At 39.3% G+C, this 18,981-nt stretch overlaps 1 protein-coding gene across 7 annotated transcripts; it reads right to left on the bottom strand.

Annotated features, from left to right (window-relative positions):
- Positions 1-13,120: 13,120 nt before the first annotated feature.
- LOC133916061 (probable WRKY transcription factor 19) lies at positions 13,121-18,506 on the bottom strand. 7 transcript variants are annotated; one of them, XM_062359578.1, is made up of 4 exons: positions 18,292-18,506; positions 17,319-17,431; positions 16,410-16,480; positions 13,121-15,551 (listed from the first exon to the last, which is right to left on the bottom strand). In XM_062359578.1, the coding sequence occupies exon 4, from the start codon at positions 15,281-15,283 to the stop codon at positions 13,328-13,330; it is 1,956 nt and encodes a 651-aa protein (XP_062215562.1). In that variant the 5' UTR covers positions 15,284-15,551; positions 16,410-16,480; positions 17,319-17,431; positions 18,292-18,506; the 3' UTR covers positions 13,121-13,327. The 7 variants fall into 7 exon arrangements, with proteins under 7 accessions (XP_062215562.1, XP_062215579.1, XP_062215586.1 ...); XM_062359595.1 differs by lacking the exon at positions 16,410-16,480 and having other exon boundaries at positions 13,121-15,275; positions 15,368-15,551; XM_062359602.1 differs by lacking the exon at positions 16,410-16,480 and having other exon boundaries at positions 13,121-14,493; positions 15,091-15,551; positions 18,292-18,504.
- Between the last annotated feature and the right edge of the window lie 475 nt (positions 18,507-18,981).

The following is an 18,981-nucleotide window of genomic DNA, read 5'->3' as shown; positions in this document are numbered from 1 at the left end:
GGCCACTCCTCCACCGGTAGCTCGGCCGGCCGCTGCTCCGCCCGGTGGCTCGGTTGACCCGCTCCAAGGCTGGCAGCCCGCACGGCCCCTCGGCCGGCCACTCGCTCCATCCGCCGGCTTGGCTTCACGACGGCACCGGAGCCCAACGGTTCCGATGCAACAGAAAACACACGGTGGCTCGGCCGCCCTGCGCTCGACCGGCGCGCCGTCCCCTTCACGGTGACTCGGCCGCCCGTCCCTCGGCTCGGACCGGTGCGCCTCAAGACCCGATGGCTCCGCCGTCGTCGCCGCCGACGCCACCTAGGCCGCCCTGTGCTCGGCGCCGACGACGCCACCTCGGCTGCCCAACCGCCGCCCTCTCCCCCGGCTGGCGGCCCCACAAGATGGCCGGCCTGGCTCCCAAAATGGCGGCGGCGGCTCCCAAAGGCCGGTTAGGGTTTGGAAAACCCTAACCGGCCACATTATATACACTACGGAGGGGAGGAGGGGGGCGCCTATGGGCTGGGCCAAAAGGCCAAAAAGGCCACAGCCCAGGTTTTCTCAGCCCATCAGCCGAAAAAATATTGAAATAATGGCATTTTTACAAAAAACCCCTCGGGTTTTCAGAATATTTGTAGCCAATTTCAGTATTTAAATTTATAGTTATGTAAAATCATGTTATAGCCCCTGTCTTTAACTATAATTGTGATTAGTTCTATTTATGTTGTAAATATATATGTTCCAGTCCCTGTTCTCTCTGGAAATTTTATATGTTACATGCATTTTGCCCTTATGCATTCTAATTATATATATATATATATATATATTATATATATATATGTTTACAACTTTGTTTTTGCAATAGCAATTATTTTTCTTGCAAAATACATATTATTGCAAACTATGTGATTACCTCTTCACTTGATATAACACTATATTCCAAACTTTTGCATATTGGCCATACACTAATTAGTACTTTAAATTGCACTATGGGATCTACGCTATGTTTAAACATAGTGACTATCCTTAATGTGCGTACCCAATATCAAATTTGGAACCAAGGTCTACACCTTTTAAGGTGATTACCTTAATTCATATCTCATATTGGCCATACACAAGGTAGTATCTATATACTACTGAGGGATCTACACTATGTTTACACATAGTGACTATCCTCTATGTGCATACCCAATGTGAATATGAATTAAAGAAGGTCTACACCAATTTTGGTGATTACCTACATAGTGTTAACACAAGATTTGAATAACACATGTTAGTGGACTTCATGGTATCTGCTGAATAATTACAGATTACGCCCCCACTACTAAAAGGTTTTCATCATCTTGGTGACTACCTTCAATGTGTTACCAATATAATTTGAGGTCTACACTATCCAACTTAAGTATTAACTTGCCTTTACAATTTTACACTATTACAACATTACCATGATTCTTTAATTTGCCCAAAATGTAAATTCATTCAATCATTGGTCAACTTGTAGGACAAAATGTCCAATATTGGGTTCGAAAGACTCGAGTTAGATGGTAAAAACTATCTAACATGGGCAATGAACATGAAGATAAGTCTATCATCCCGTGGACTTATGACCGCAATTAATCCTCCTCAAGAAGGAGACCCTCCACTTCAAGATCAAAACAAGTATGGGGCTTTATACTACATAAGGCACCATTTACATACAGATTTAAAATCTGAATACTTGATGGATGAAAATCCACATGATCTATAGAATTCGCTCAAAGAGCGATATGAACAGCAAAAGGCAGTAATACTACCTGATGCACAACGCGAATGGACCAACATTTGCCTCCAGGACTTTAAGTCCATTGGAGAATACAATCATGCTGTTCACAAATCTGCTCAAGATTGCTTTTTTGTGAAAAAAAACTCCCACCAATGCGGAGAAAATAGAAAAAACTTTGTCTACAATGCTTCCTGCCCATAGGGTATTGCAACAACAATACCATGCTAGGAACTATCAGTACTATTCTGAATTAATTCATACTTTACTTCAGGCTGAAAAGCGTGATGAACTTCTTTTAAAGAATCATCACCAGCGCCCTACAGGCACTGCACCTTTACTTGAAGTAAATTCAAATATTCAGAATACAAAGAGGCTTGACAGCAACAAACGCCGTCCAAAGAACTTCAAAGGTAGGCACAACCACATTAAGAAGCAGAAATTCCATAGAAATAACAAGGGGAAGAATATTTTCAACAACAAAGACAAATTTGATATTTGTTGTAAATGTGGTTGCTACAGCCACACAACTAAGAAATACCACACCCCAAAACACTTGGTTGATCTTTACCTGAAGTCCGTTGGACAAAGCCGACCAACTCAAGGCAAAAGATTTGAAGCTCATTTCAATCTTCAACCTGACACCACCAGGATAAAGAGTTGTTCCCAAAATGTTCATCCAGAACTGAACAACGACATCACTCTTCAAGAGCAAGAGGACGTTGAGAGCATAGACAATATGCTAGTGGAATTTGCTTCCAATGACTTATTTGGAGACCTCAATTAGGATCTCAATTAATTAGATATTATTAATATCTATGTCCTATATAGTGTTGTAATAGGTTGTTGTCATCTTATACTATTGTATCAACACATTGATACTCAATAAAGTTGTATGTATTCTATATATATCTATGAAGAATTTCACATTCTCTATTTTTATATATATAGATGATTACGGGAGACAATCCAATGGAAGAGGAGATGTGCTTAGTGGATAGTTGTACCACTAACTCTATACTAAGGGAGACTAAATATTTCCAAACTTTGAAAAAGAGTCAAGGAAATGTTTTGACGATCACAGGACGCGATACTATGATTGTTGGCTCTGGTCGCGCCATAATCACTCTCCCTATGGGTACTCAAATTACAATCGACGATGCACTCTTGTATCTCGATTCAACACGTACCCTACTAAGTTATAGAGATATCCGTCAAAATGGTTTCCATATCGAAACTCATGATGACAACAAAGAGGAATATCTCCTCATTACCAAAAATAATGGATATGCAAAACAAATACTAGAGAAAATTCGCTCTTTATCCTCAGGATTATACTATACATACATCAAGCCCGTACCACATGTTGTGTATAAGGTAATTTTTCATAATGTTGACACATTCCAAATATGGCATATCCAAAGGTCATCCCGGTGTTGGGATGATGCGAAAAATTATCTGCAATTCAATTGGTCATAGCATAAATACTACCAAATTCCCACAATCTTTGGATTTTGTGTGCACTGCATGTGCCACAGGGAAATTAATTTTAAGACCCTCTTATCTTAAAATTAGAGCTAAACCACTCAAATTCCTTGAACGCATTCAAGGTGATATATGTAGTCCTATCCAACCATTAACTGGACCATTCAGGTACTTCATGGTTCTCATTGACTCATCTACACAATGGTCACATGTGTGTCTATTGTCCACACAAAACCATGTTTTTTCCAAAATTATTGCTCAAATTATTAAATTACGAGCGCATTATCCTGAACATAGGATACAATCCATTCGAATGGACAATGCGGCTGAATTTACCTCACGTGCCTTCAATAATTATTGTATGGCCCTAGAAATTTAAGTCCAGCATTCAGTACCTTACGTCCATACTCAAAATAGTTTGGTCAAATCTCTCATCAAGAGAATCAAGCTCATTGCAAGACCACTATTACATAATTGCAACCTTCCAACTTCATGTTGGGGTCACGTAGTCTTACACGCTGCTGACTTAATTCAATTGCGACCAACTGCATATCGCACTGCTTCCCTACTGCAGTTAGTACGTGAAAATCCTCCAAGTATTTCCCATCTGTGAAAGTTCAGTTGCGATGTATACGTACCGATCTCACCACCACATCGTACATCAATGGGCCCACACAGGAAATTGGGGATCTATGTAGGGTATAACTCTCCGTCGATCATAAAATACCTAGCGCCCCTAACAGGGGACCTTCTTACAGCCCGTTACGCTGACTGTATATTTGATGAGGAACATTTCCCGGTATTAGGGGGAGATTTCAAGTAACAGAAAGAATGCCAGGAAATCAATTGGAATGCCACAGACATTTCCTTCTCAGATCCACGTACTCAAGAATCTGAACTCCAAGTTCAGAGAATTATAAATTTGCAAAATATTGCAAATACCTGCCAGATGCATTTACTGACAATAAAGGTGTCACTAAATCCTATATTCATGCTAGGAATGTACCGAAAAGAGTGGAAGTACCAAATAAAACCACTCAACTCTCAAATCAAAATAAGAGGGGGAGAAGTACGGACATAAAAGATAAAGCTTCTTGCAAGCTACTGCGGAAATAGAGGAATCCTTCATCCAAATCAGTAAATGCAAATCAACGTCAAGTTGAAAAACACCCAAAACCTAAGGATACTAAACATCTAGTGGATGCTCAACATCCACATCCCAGCTCAACGGTGCACACAAATACTGATGCTGGGAAATCGGAACACCCAGACTCAATCACAATGGGAAATCACGATGAGTCGGAAAGGGGTAGATGAAATTTCCATCAACTATATTGATTCTGGAGAATAATTTGACAGAAAGACTATAATTGTCGACACATACTTCTCCTCAAAGGTTGCAAACGATCTTCTCAATGATCCAGATCCAAAGACCATGGCAGAGTGCCGCAAGCGCTCGGACTGGACACAATGGAAGAATGCAATCCAGGCAGAATTACACTCGCTCTCCAAAAGAGAGGTATTCACATCAGTGATACCTACTCCTCGTAACATTTTTCCTGTGGGATACAAGTGGGTTTTCGTCCGAAAACGGAATGAAAACAACGATGTGGTGAGATATAAAGCGAGTCTTGTAGCACAAGGGTTTACGCAGAGACCCGGCATTGATTTCAATGAGACTTATTCTCTAGTAATGAATGGAATCACGTTCTAATATTTAATTTTGAATTGCCAATGAAATTAAATATCGGAACGTGATTCGGATATATACATGAAAGTCACAGAAGGACTTAACATTCCGAATCCAAACGCAAACCGCAACATGTACTGTGTAAAACATAAAAAATCATTATATGGTTTAAAATAGTCGAGGAGAATGTGGTACAACCAACTAAAATAATTCCTTTTACAAAAAGGTTATTCTAACAATGATGATTGCCCATGTGTCTTCATAAAGAAATCCTCAACAGGATTTTGTATTATCTCTGTATATGTTGATGATCTAAATATCATTGGGAAATACAGAAGATATAGATGAAGCACGAAGTCATCTAAAGATGGAATTTGAAATGAAGGATTTGGTTAAAACCAAATTTTTCTTGGGAATACAACTCGAGCATTATCCTTCAGGTATTCTACTACACCAAGCCGCATATACCCAGAAAATATTGGAGAAATTCAATATGGAAAAATCATATCCTTCAAAGACTCCCATGGTTGTTTGATCTCTTGATATGGAAAAGATCCATTTAGACCAAGGGAGGAAGGAGAAGAGATACTGGAACCCGAAGTTCCTTATTTCAGTGTCATTGGAGCGCTTATGTATCTTGCAAATTGCACCAAGCCTGATGTCGCATTTGCAGTGAGCTTACTAGCTAGGCATAGCGTTACTCTAACTAAACGTCATTGGACAGGACTCAAGAATATCTTACGATATCTCCAAGGCACTATAGATCTTGGTTTTTTCTTTAAAAGAAATCAAGATATGAATATGATTGGATACACTGACGCTAGTTACTTATCAGATCCTCATAATGTCAGGTCACAAACAGGCTTTGTGTTCTTAAATGGTGGAACAACCATTTCATGGAAGTCTTCAAAACAGATTCTAGTGGTTACATCCACTAATCATTCTGAAATAATCGCATTATATGAAGCATCACGTGAATACTTATGACTTCGCAGAATGATTAATCACATACAACAATCATGTGGTATTGGTTCTATTCAATCACCAACAATTATCTATGAAGATAATTCTGCATGCATTGCTTAAATGCAAACAGGTTACATAAAGAGCAATATAACTAAACATATTGCTCCTAAAATGTTCTATCCTAATGAATTACAAAATAATGGGAAAATAGAAATCTTGCAAGTCAAATCATGTGATAACCTCGCTGATTTGTTCACCAAGTCCTTACCGACTTCTACATTCCAAAATTATGTTAATGGAATTGGTATGCGATGACTACAGGATTTGTAAGGTTAAGGGGGAGATTGATCCCTGAATAAATAACCTGTTCTATTGCACTCTTTTCCTTTATGAGTTTTTCCTTTATGGTTTCTCATATAAGGTTTTTAATGAGGCAATATCTACTTTGTTCCTCCCATTTTCCTAAATGATTTTCGGAGGTTTTAAATATGGTTTAAAGATCATAATCATTGCTCTCTAAGCTCATCAATGAGTTTTCTCATTTGAACTTACAATGAGGTAGTAACTGATATATACCATATCATTTTCTCCTTATATTTTTCCATTGGGTTTAAAGGAGTTTTAATGGTATATCAATATATAGCATATTATTTCACCTCATATTTTTCCCACAGGGTTTTTAGAGGAGTTTTCAACAAGAAGTTTACACACAAGATAATTGATCAAGAGAGAGTGTTACAAACTGATACTTCTTTAATTATGCATGTGATCAATTAAGTCATTAGCAAATATAACTGTTTTTCAGTTATTATCCAAAGGGCAACCATTCACTATTGAATGGACATGTTCATGCCCTTTAAACATGTATATATATATGTGTAAACAGCCATCAATCAAAGAACACTACTTACTCTCTCAAACTCTCTCAAAATTACTCAAACAAGCTCAAAACGGAGATTAGTGCGAAATTAATGTAAGCTATGTCGACATGACAAATATTAAGCCCCGTTTGGATCAAAGGATTGTCATTGGAAAAATGAAGGAAACCAAAACAATGGAAAGTAAGGCGAGCAGAGCATTTGGAACATAGGAACCGAACAATCCCTTTCCTCTGTAATACTGTAGCCACAGTGCGATTTCACAAGAACGGAAAAAAAAATCTACTCTCACCTCTGGTTTTTTCTTCCTTCGCGTAAGCCCAGGCAAACGTTGCAGCCTGTGGTGATGCGATGGCGTTCAATTTCGATAACATGGGTAGGACCGTCGCTCCCTTCCTCTAACAGTTGTTTTCTCTCGTTCCAACAAGCCAAACTTTTCATTCCTATATTTTAGATTACATAGTTTTTCACTTTTCACTTTATCCATTTTCTAGATTTTTTGTCATTTCTCTGTTTTACATTCCTTCGTTTTAAACGGAGCATTAGATGACTATGAGAATGGAGAGCTTTTATGTGCTTAGCCTCTAGCTGCAGAATAAGCATCTGCCAGTAAGCCTTGTGAAGCATCTTAGTTAATGTGTTTGTTGATAGGAACTCTTGTCCAATCTTGCGAATTGATCAGTTGCAACAACTGGAGGTATGTCTCCCAACGGCACCTGTTGAGCATGTACTTATATATTGTACAATTTAAAATGCAATGAATAATCAATCAATTCAATCAATACTCAAGTTCTACTCTCCAATCTCTCTCGATTACTCTCTAATTCAACACAATCAATATACATATTGCACTATCGATCACTGTTAGGGATAAAGCACGATAATATCGAACACGAGACACGATTTTTACGTAGAAAATCCTTGCGGGAAAAAACACGGACGCCAATCGATGATCTTCACTATATCAGGGATGTGTATAATGCAGTGGATTACAATGAGCCTCCCAGCTCTCATTGCAGCTTACAAGATATATTTATAGAGGTGGACACATATGACTCGAGTCTAATACGGACTGTTCCAGAATATAGGCTGAAGACGTCCCTTGTATGGCCCAACAAGAATTCGGATCATAATCTAACAAACTTCACCTTGAGACGAATTCCATCTTGTAGCAAATAAAGAATCATCAATAAACTCCCTTCAATAATAAATATCACCGACATAAAAAGTCTGTAGGACTCAAACTGTAACACCAACTAAACTTGAGCATAGCTCAAATTTAGTAGCTGGAACTGACTTTGTCATCATATCAGCAGGATTATCATGAGTGCTTATCTTGCATATTTTAATATCACCTTGAGCAATGACATCTCGAATATAATGATACCTCATATTAATGTGCTTTGTTCTTTCATGAAACATCTGATCCTTTGTAAGACAAATAGCACTCTGACTATCACATAATTTATTAATGCAAGAATTATCTCCATAAAGCCCATTGTACAAACCTCTTAGCCAAACAGCTTCTTTGCATGCTTCAGAAATAGCCATATATTTAGCTTCAGTAGTTGATAAAGCAACAGTAGCCTGCAAACATGCTTTCCAACTAACAGCACAACCACCAACGATGAAAATATAACCTGTGAGAGATATCCTCTTATCCAAATCACCAGCATAATCTGAGTCAACATAACCAACAAATCCATCTCCAAATTTCTCAAACTACAAACAAGCATTAGAAGTACCACATAGATATCTGAAAATCCACTGAACAGCTTGCCAATGCTCTTTGCCAGGATTAGCCATGAATCTACTAACAACACTTAGTGCATGAGATAAATCAGGATAAGAACAGACAATGGTATATATAAGTGAACCAACTGTACTAGAATATGGAACTCTAGACATATACTCAATATCATACTCTGACTCAGGACATAGTGCTGAAGATAACTTGAAATGAGCAGCTAATGGAGTACTCACTGGTTTTGCATCATACATATTGAAACGACGAAGGACCTTCTCAATATAACTTTGCTGACTAAGATATAACTTATCAGCTTTCCTATCTCTAATAATCTCCATACCAAGAATTTTTTTTTTGCTGCAACTAAATCATTCATCTCAAATTCATTACTCAACTGTGATTTCAATTTGGCTATTTCTGATTTATCCTTTGCAGCAATCAACATATCATCGACATAGAAAAATAAATAAATAGCTGAATCATTAACAGTCTTCAAATAGACACATCTATTATAATTAGAATACTTAAAACCATTAGAGAGTATAAAGGAGTCAAACCTTTTGTACCATTGTCTAGGAGACTGCTTCAAACCATAAAAAGATTTCTTTAATTTACAGACAAAGTCTTCTTTTCCAGGAATAACAAAACCTTCAGGTTGATCCATATAAATATCTTCATCTAACTTCCCATGTAAAAATGCAGTTTTAACATCTAATTGCTCAAGTTCATAATCACGCATAGCAACAATACTGAGTAAAGTACGAATAGAACTATGTTTCACAATAGGGGAGAAGACATCCTCATTGTAATTAGAAGGTTCTACATTAACTTCAACTTCTTCTGCACAACTTAGAGCATAAGCAACAATATTACACTCTTCAATTAACCTCTTGGGTAGATTAATTTGCCTTCTAGGCCTATCAACTACAATAGAATGTTGTGTAGGCTACACAACGGATGAAAAATGGGGAGCACTAGATGAATCATGATCAATAAATAAATTTTCAGAAATAGGTGTATCTTGGACAACGGTATCTGATATACTTTCTGCATTAATAAAATACTCCACCTGCACTCTAGAACTCTGCTGACTCTGAACAGTAGCATTTGGCAACATAGTAGATTCATTAAAGACAACATTCCTGCTAATCACCACCTTTTGTGTTGCAGAATTCTACAATTTATAACCTTTAACGTCAGATTTATAACCAAGAAAGATGCACTTAGTGGCTCTAGGCTTCAATTTACCATTATCAATGTGAGCATAAACAAGATAATCAAAAACTCTCAATTCTGAATAATCAGCTGGAGAACCAGATCATACCTCAATTGGAGTTTTTTTTTTATCAATGGCAATGTTGGGTGATCAATTAATAAGATAGCAAGCAGTGGAAACGGCTTCAGCCCAAAAACGCCTATGCATACCTGCATTAGACAACATGCAACGGGCCTTCGAGATGATAGTTCTGTTCATACGCTCAGTTACACTATTTTGTTGTGGAGTCCCAGGAACAGTGTAGTGCCTCACAATGACTTTAGACTTACAATATGAATCAAATTCATCAGAATAGAATTCCATCCTATTATCAGTGTGAAGCTTCTTTACCTTCTTTTTGGTTTATCTTTCAACCATAACCTTCCACTCTTTAAATGCTTTTGATTTATGCTTCAAGAAATAAGGTCAAACTCTTCTCGAGTAATCATCAATAATAGTTAACATATAACGAGAACCACTTAGTGAAGACCTACGAGATAGTCCCCATAAATCAGAATGTACATAATCAAGAATACCTTCTGTTGTATGAACCGAAGTGTTGAATTTCACCCTCTTAAGCTTGCCAAAAATACAATGCTCACAAAATTTTAGCTTGCCGATACTATGTCCATCAAGAAGACCTCTCTTGCTCAATTCTTCCAAACCAAGTTCACTCATATGCCCAAGATGCATATGCCAAAGATTAGTAGCATCAGAATCTGATAATGAATGTGAACTTACAGTGGCATCACTTGTGATCGTAGTGCCTCAGAGATGATATAAATTGGCAAACTTTAAATCACCTTTCATTACAATAAGGTAACTTTTTTCACCTTCAAAATACCATCTTCACCTGACCAATCATACCCTTTATTATCAAGAGTACTCAAAGATATAAGATTCCTTTTGATACCTGGAATGTGCCTCACATCTGTCAAGGTTCTAACAATGCCATCATGCATCTTTATCATAATTGATCTAATTTCAACAATTGGACGTGGGTTGTCATCACCCATCCTAACAGAACCAGCATCTTGAACAGAATTATAAGTGGTGAACCAATATCTATGTATGTATATATGGAAAGACGCATCAGAGTCAATAATCCATTCATCACCACTATTAGCACATCCAGCAAAAGCTACGAGAGTCTCTCCATCAGAACTATTATCGGAAGCAGCAACAGATGCTTCACCTTCTTCATTAGATTTACCTTTCCTCTTTTCTTTATTCTTCAACTTGTAACATTCAGATATGTCATGATTATTTTTTTTGCAATACCTGCATAATTTTTTCTTTGCCTCTGGACTTTGAACGACCCTTGTAACCATTCGAACTTTTATCTCTTTGGCTATTATGCGAATTCTTCTCCTTTTTCCTACCACGTACAATCAAACATTCTCCATTGGAAGTAGAGCCATCAGTAGACACCATTTGTTTCATCTTTTCCTTGGCATGCAAGGCCTCATAAACTTCTTTCAAAGTTAGTGTATCATGACTGTATAATATGGTATCTCTGAAGTTTGCAAAAGAACTGGGTAATGAGCACAAAAGAATAAGACTTAAATCCTTATCATCATATTTTACCTCCATAGATTGTAGGTCAGCAACAATCTCCTTAAAGACCGAAAGATGATTCAACACAGAACTACCCTCCTGTAATTTGTGCGTGAACAACTTCATTTTCAAATGCATTTTACTGGTTAGATCGTTAGACATGCAGATCGATTCCAGCTTTAGCTATAAAGCAGCAGCGGTTTTCTCCTGCAAAACCTCCTGCAAAATATTGTTTGATAAATGAAGATGAATTTGTGACAAAGCCTTACGATCAACGTCGAAACTCCACTAATCAACTTATCATATTACCTTTGGAAGATCGGGCAAACGCGCATCACACTCCCAATCACTAAGGAAGTGAAATTGCATCGAGAAGAGATTGTCTTCCATGGCCTTTAATTCAACATCCTTTGCACAGTTCCATGCAAATCTCACATTGCCAAACAGAGCACCATGGATAAACTTCTTGGATGTATGAACCCTAGCTAGGGCTAGCCAATGTGCATTGGCCTCAATCTCCTCTAAATCTTTTTTCAAGGACGACATCCTCCTCTTCATCTTCTCGAAGATCTATATTTTGCAGCAACTCATCAATTGATTTCACTTTGGACGATCTGTCACCGTTGATTCCCGACTTATCCATTGTCGAGTTCCTTCCTCTTGCTGAAGCACCTGTTGCCACAGATGAATAACTCGCCATGACTTCAATTGGGACTGATGTGACTCACAAGAATAGAGCCATGTGATTTATACTAACGTGGGTTTGATTCTCACTCAGATCCATGAAATAACTTGGATCAAATTGTGAATTTTTTGTTGGTGTACTCCTTGGCACCGCCAGGGAGGATGCAAAACCCTAGGTTGTAGGCGACAAGATGCTACCTTTCCTAATCTTGTATCCTCACCTTCATCCCAACCTGAATCCACTCACAGTGCACGAATTGGACACTATAACCCTTCAAACCGCTAATTCGCTCCTCGAATGAGACATCCCCTGATTGGAATCAAACAAACACCAAAGGGACCCCAAAACCAAGACAAGTAGGAAACGAGCCTAGAGTCCCAGAGCTGGTAGCCAGCGGGAGATGGTCGCGTCGTGTCGTGGCCGCTTCGGCGAGCTGAAGCTACATGGTAGAAGGCCGGATCTGGGAGCATGTTGTGGCCACCCAGATGACCCTCCTCGCTCGGTCTATGTTATGGAAATAACAGCAGGCATTGGGAAACGACGAGTGTCGATGGTAGGCGTCAGCTGGCGGAGGGCGTCGACGGGAGGCGTCGAGTTGGGATGGCCAATGAAGGAAGACGTCCTGGAATTGGGTAGTGGGGAAAATATGGAAAAATTTTCCACATAAAAGTTCCCGAGATAAACTACATAATCAGTCCCGCTAGCCCTATGGGCAGAAAATCGCACCCAAACCCAAACCCGTCAGGCACAGAACCTGTTGGTACCCTTGAACACAAGATTTTTTTTGGCTTTATCTATCTTCTTCTTAACCCCACGCTTGTTGGACTTGTCTCACTTATCAAAGTAAAAACTCCACTCGACCACTTCTGTCGCTGCAGCACAGTAGTTGGCCATCTCGAATAGCTCCTTACCATTTTGAGGTACATCACATGGGAATATGCTGTTTTACTCCATAATGACCATCTACACTTGATGAGCTTCTCTCGGTGGATAATGTGAAAGTAACTTCATCGTAATAGCATAATATATTGAGGCGAACAAATTGCTGAAAACAATACTAGTCCAACAAGAACATGGAAGTAGAAGATTACATAATCTGAACCAAAAAACAAGGATAGTATAATAAGTATAATAATAATTACAATAAAAGACACTACGTTAAGCGCATGCCCCAAGAGCTACCCCTTATTTTTCTTAGTACATAAGCGGGGGAGGTCTATCAAACCCTAGAAAGTGGAGAACAATTGGATAAATCTGAAAGACTGACTTTATCCCGTCATATGACAAGCTCTGGAAACTGATCAAAACTACAAGCAACCACTTTCTTTACATCCACGCCTTCGTGCCAGAAGCACCATTCTCCAAGCTTTCACCCCACGAAAGTAAAGCCAATAGCCCGCCACCATGAACTCTGCCCTCCGGAAGCGGATCGGTCATAGATGGAGTCAGGACAGGAGGACGAACAACCCCATCTGGAACAGAGCTACCCATACCCAACAAATATTTGTTATCGTTGTTCATTTTCTCGTGCGCATCGCCCCTATTCACTTCAGCAACTTTCATCGCGTTGGGTTTGACATCCAACACCAACTGGTCGATTGCAAGGCCTAAGCTACCACCACCATGAACACAGTAGTCCTGGACTAAAACACTATGAGCTGAACAGAGACCAGCCTTGCTCTGAGCAGACTTATCGCATTGCTGTGTGCCATCACCAAAGCTCGAGTCCGCCTGGGCCCATGAGAAGTGTTTGCCTCCTCCATGTGCCTTACAGAAATCGGTACCCCCCTGTGCACTCTTGCAGCAGCCCTCAAACTTGCACCTCTTGCCACCGCCATGACGAACACAATACTCTGTCCGCCCTCTAGCGCTCTTGGTGCAGCCAGAAATAGCACACCTCTTGCCACCGCCATGCGCAACACAATATTGAGTCCCACCATGCACACTCTTTGGACACACACCAGCACCCTGAAACGAGCAGCGCTTGCCTCCACCGTGACCCTTGCAAAATGCAGTGCTACCTTCAGCCCCTCTGGTGCAGCCCAAGAATGTGCAACGCTTTCCTCCACCATGTGCCTTGCAGAACTTTGTGCTTCCCTGCGCACCCTTTGTGCAATCGAAAAATTGGCAACGCCTTCCGCCACCATGGGCGATGCAGAGGCCAGAATGACCTTCTGCACTTTTGGTGCAATTCTCCTTCTGACACCTTTTGCCACCACCATGCTTGATGCACAAGCCAGATTTCCCACGTGCAGCTCGGGAGCAACCTTCATGACTGCAGCGGCGACCACCACCATGAGCTATGCAGTGGTCTGTGCGCCCTTCAGCACTCTTTGTACATCCAAGATATTGGCATCTCCTGCCTCCACCGTGGGCCTTGCAATAGATCGTCCTCCCTTCAGCACCCTTCTGACAACCAGGCTTCTGGCAACGCCTACCACCACCATGGGCTATGCAATGCCCTGACGCTCCTCTTGCTCGTTTCATACATCCTGGGAATTGACAGCTTTTAGTGTTATTGCTGCGTTGTTGGGGGCTAGTTGCCTTAGAAGTACATGCAACTTGGCTTTTCACACTTGTAAATATAGTTGACGATATAACTAGAGAAGCCGTAGAGGCATTGACTTCATTGGTTATCTTTGGAATTGGAAAGACATATGTTGCTCCAGAAGCATGTGATGATGAAACAGTAGAATGCTCAAAAATCCTATTATGGGATACTGATCCTTCTCCTATAATGGCAGGGGACGAGTTGGTCATTGACATCTGCAAGCCATCTGGTGACATCATATTTGCATCAATGACAGCTGATTCAGGTGAACCGGTAGATAAACTCAATTGAAGATCTAGTTTAGGAGAGTTTGCCAATAGCACATTTTCAACACCATCATGGGATTTTTGCTGACAGTGTGCAATATCATTACCAATATAAAACCCAAGGTTCAGACCAAGATCTACTGATGACTCCTCATCAATCTCTTTTAACAAAGATGAAGATGTTGCACAAGCAGTGCCAGAGCTTAGCTTGCTAGTATCAGATGAACTTGGTGAGCAGCCTAAACCCAAAGTGAGTAAAGGGTTTCCATTACCTTTCGCTCCAGCCATAGCACCTCGCTTCCTTTTCAATGCTTTTGAGATGGAAATGGAGAAGGTGGAATACGATGGGGAGTCGGATGTATTTTCTTTGTACCCGGTCGTGTTTTGAGCTGTGCTCCAATAATAAGAAGTCTTCAAGGAGTTGATACTACCACCAAACCCAAGGTTACGAGAGTTTCTGTCCATTCCAAATGAGAAGCATCAAACACCAACCATATAGAAAATGAAAAGAACCAATTGCCTGCCTTCCGAATACCATAGCTTTACTACCATCTATTGGGTTAGAATGTCAGGACTCATAGCAACCTCCACTCACGAAACCAGATATATCATCACGATCCATGTCTCGCCACTTTCTGTGTATGAAAGGGTATGATGAAGTTCTGAACTTAGCCTCAGTTTCTAGGTGCAAATATCCAGTTGTGCCATTCAGGCCAAATAAACTGTAATAATCCTGCATGTCAATAAGCAATATTCAGTAAGTCACAATTACTAAGCTCATGCAGTAAAAACACTAGAAGTATGACATCTCCAACTAGCCAGTTAACATCAAGAATGATAAAAGTTACAAAGAAGGAAAAGGAGACCACCCTGCCCGAACAGAGAATCTAGTCAAATTATAAGCTATGTATTTCTACCATGATTGATAGATCCTAGAATGATGCTTGTCCATTATAATTCAATAAAAAGTCAAATCCATTTCCAGTAATCTCCAAAAACATATGAATATGCCTCTCTCTCTCTCTCTCTCTCTCTCTCTCTCTCTCTCTCCACAGATAAATCAAAAAACAAACTAATGCTAGTACTAAAAAAATCAATGTGATTGAACATTGCAAACTAATGCTAGTAAACATAAGAATATGAGAATAAATCAATATGATCAACTTGGCAAGTCTATTGGTACCATTTTCAGACAATATTAAAGTTGGAAAGATGAATAGCATATATATTATGTCAAATGAGGAGATGATGAAGTTCAGCTTGTTGATGAACATGCCAAATTCAAGTTAGGAGCTAGACCTTAGCTTAAGAGCTACGATTTTGGGCAACCATCTCCTTTTTTCTGGACCAAATTTTCCGCATAAATCTTAGATTCGTGTTTTTAGATAAAGAAAGATTCATTCCAATTGAAAAAAGGTTCTAGCCTCTGCACTGAGCAGGTGCAAACAACCACAAATCTTAGATGTGTGTATAATTAGAAATCATGATTAAGGAAGAATACATCTCATAATGTACAGTAGTAAGACGAAAAGGCTGCCAAATAGGGCTTTAAGTAATTAAAATTAAAGATATCAAAGTTTACGAATGGTACCAAATAAAGCAAGGATCTCTACAGGTATAATTGACTTCAAACAATAGAAGAATGCCAATATCAACAATGTCCTTAAAAAACATAGAAGTCTTTATAAGATTTCCAATATAAAATACATAATGGATCATATTAAGTATAAAAATTTACTTGATTATCTATTTGTAGTGAATATGAAGGGTTAAATTGGCTAACTTCCTGACCCAGTGACATATAGTAATTAAAAGGCACACAAAAAATAGCTCAACAAAGCAGCAAATATCGAAGCCATATTTTGTATACTAACCAGGTAATTGCTAATTACAAGAATACCGAAGTCTTAGAGACTCCATTTAGTTATACTTGATCAACCATATTTATTTTCAATTTAATATATATTAATTTTTTTCCAGTAAATGCTTGGTACTATAGAAATAGAAAATTAGTCTTCAAAATAATTCTAATGAGGGTTTTGATATACTCAGTAGTCAGTACACCACTACACCTTAGCACTAGATGACTCTTGGGTGATATTGTATATTATTTTTTATATCTAGAACATTATATCATTGATTCTAATATATGCTATGTTGACAAGTTATTAAAAATGTCATCCCTAAGATTACACTAAATTCATAAAATAAGTAAGAATTGCTTGCAGTTCAACATAAATTAAGTATTTATATTATAAGATAGTTAATCAGGAACTAACCAATGGATTATCCAGTACAATTGAGCTACTCAAACCCCGATAGTGACAGTATGTACTCTAGACCGTACGGTAGCACAAAATCCATATAAGATTACACTAAAATTTAAGATAAGAACACTATTGAATCATTACTTTTCGCATGAGAGAAATATAAATGCATACACCCTAAAAGGGATTACATAGCCAAGGAAATTGCCATATACGAAAACATAAATGCTCACTTTATTCGGTAAGACCATTTTCAACCATATTCCCTTTATTTCGTTCTCTTCTCGATTTTCTTCTCTGTTCTCATTCCTTCGAAGGGATTCGTGAAGTGAAATGAGAGAGAATCCTGTCCTGATGGGAATGACATTAGAAATTCCTTTGTGACGGAAACCGTGAAGAAAAACCGTTGAAACCCTAAAATGAACGAAAATCCTTTCGTAAAAAGATTCTGGACCCTGACAGGAATCGATTGGAGATGGTCTAATAACTACCAAGGGTGCTATAGGTTCTATCGTTGTATGTCAAATGAGTAATTGAGCGAACGAGGAAGTTAAATAAACCGACAGTGAGTGAAATCATCCGTGAAATGGTCTTCTATTTTCGTCATCAACTTAACAAAAATAAACAAAAAGATAAATTTGAAGCAAAGCTGTTCACAAATCAAATGAATTCAGGCATCCTGTGCCGAAGGATCCAAGAAAAAGAACCTTAACCGACAATGATAAAAAGAGCAAACCAACAAATTAAAAGGTGATACTTCCTATCACTAAATTTTCCACCCTGAACAAGACTAACATAAAAGGGGCAAAAGGCTGCATGCCAAAGGGGAGTGCATACCCTACAAACTAGTATTCAAATAAAGCAGCGCCACTATTTTTTTTAAAAAAAATATATCCTTTCCAATCAAGCCCAAGAGATTTGCGCGAGTTTGCTAATCACAAATCACGACAACAAGAACAGAAATCGAAAAGTTTACTTCCTTTTGCAGGGAACATATGGCCCGCAACAATAATAATTCTACAGATCAAACAAGAATCGGCATGGAACGAACACAGAAGCACCCCACAAGGAACCTAAACGCAGATTTGAGACAGAAATCGTCGTGAACCCCCAGACCTCGCCGACCCAGCGCCACACCGAATGGCCGGAACAACATATCGACAGCGGACAGGCCACGAAGAAGCGAGAATTCGACAGCCGACGCACCTGGACGAAAGAACCAAGCTGCCACGGGCACGACCCAAACCGAGCGCCGGCCGAGTCGCGAGGGCAGCTAGGGCTTTGAGGTGGTTGCGCGCGCGAGAGACCCGCCGCAGCGAACAGAGCCCACGTCTCGTAGGAGGTGGCGAGAAGGAGAGAGGGAGAAGCGGTGAAAAACCGAGAACGCATACGGGGCGCAATAAAAGAGATGAGGCGCGCCAAATCGCTGCGGCCACCTCTACTGAGCCACGTGAAAAGAGGGGGAAAAGGCAATTATTGGGCCTGTTTGGTTAGAGGCTAAAGTAGTCAAGCTAAATTTTGGTTGTCTTAAAAATATAGTCTTAATTTGGTTTGAGGTTGAAATTTGATTATGTTTTAAAAAATTATTTAGTTAAAATTTCTATAATATTTTTACGCAAATCTCGAGCGACCAAATCATCCGTAAAAATTTTTGACCGATCAAATTTTAATTTATTTTAAACCAAACGCTATTTGACGGCTAAAATTTAACACTACCTTAATTTTGCCTCTCTCAAATTTTTGCTTGGTCTGCTAGGGCCAAGAATCAAACAGCCCTAATGTATCTGCTGATGCTTTTGCCACCTGGATTGGCATATTGTCTAGATGCGACCTGTTGTGTATAGTGCTCATAACTTAGTTTTCAAGTTACTCGGAATCGTGTTTTTTCTCAGGGTT

Source organism: Phragmites australis, chromosome 1 (assembly GCF_958298935.1).
Source record: "Phragmites australis chromosome 1, lpPhrAust1.1, whole genome shotgun sequence".
Classification (NCBI taxonomy): domain Eukaryota; kingdom Viridiplantae; phylum Streptophyta; class Magnoliopsida; order Poales; family Poaceae; genus Phragmites; species Phragmites australis.
Note: the sequence above shows the minus strand (reverse complement) of the source record. Positions and strands in the feature narration are given on the sequence as shown.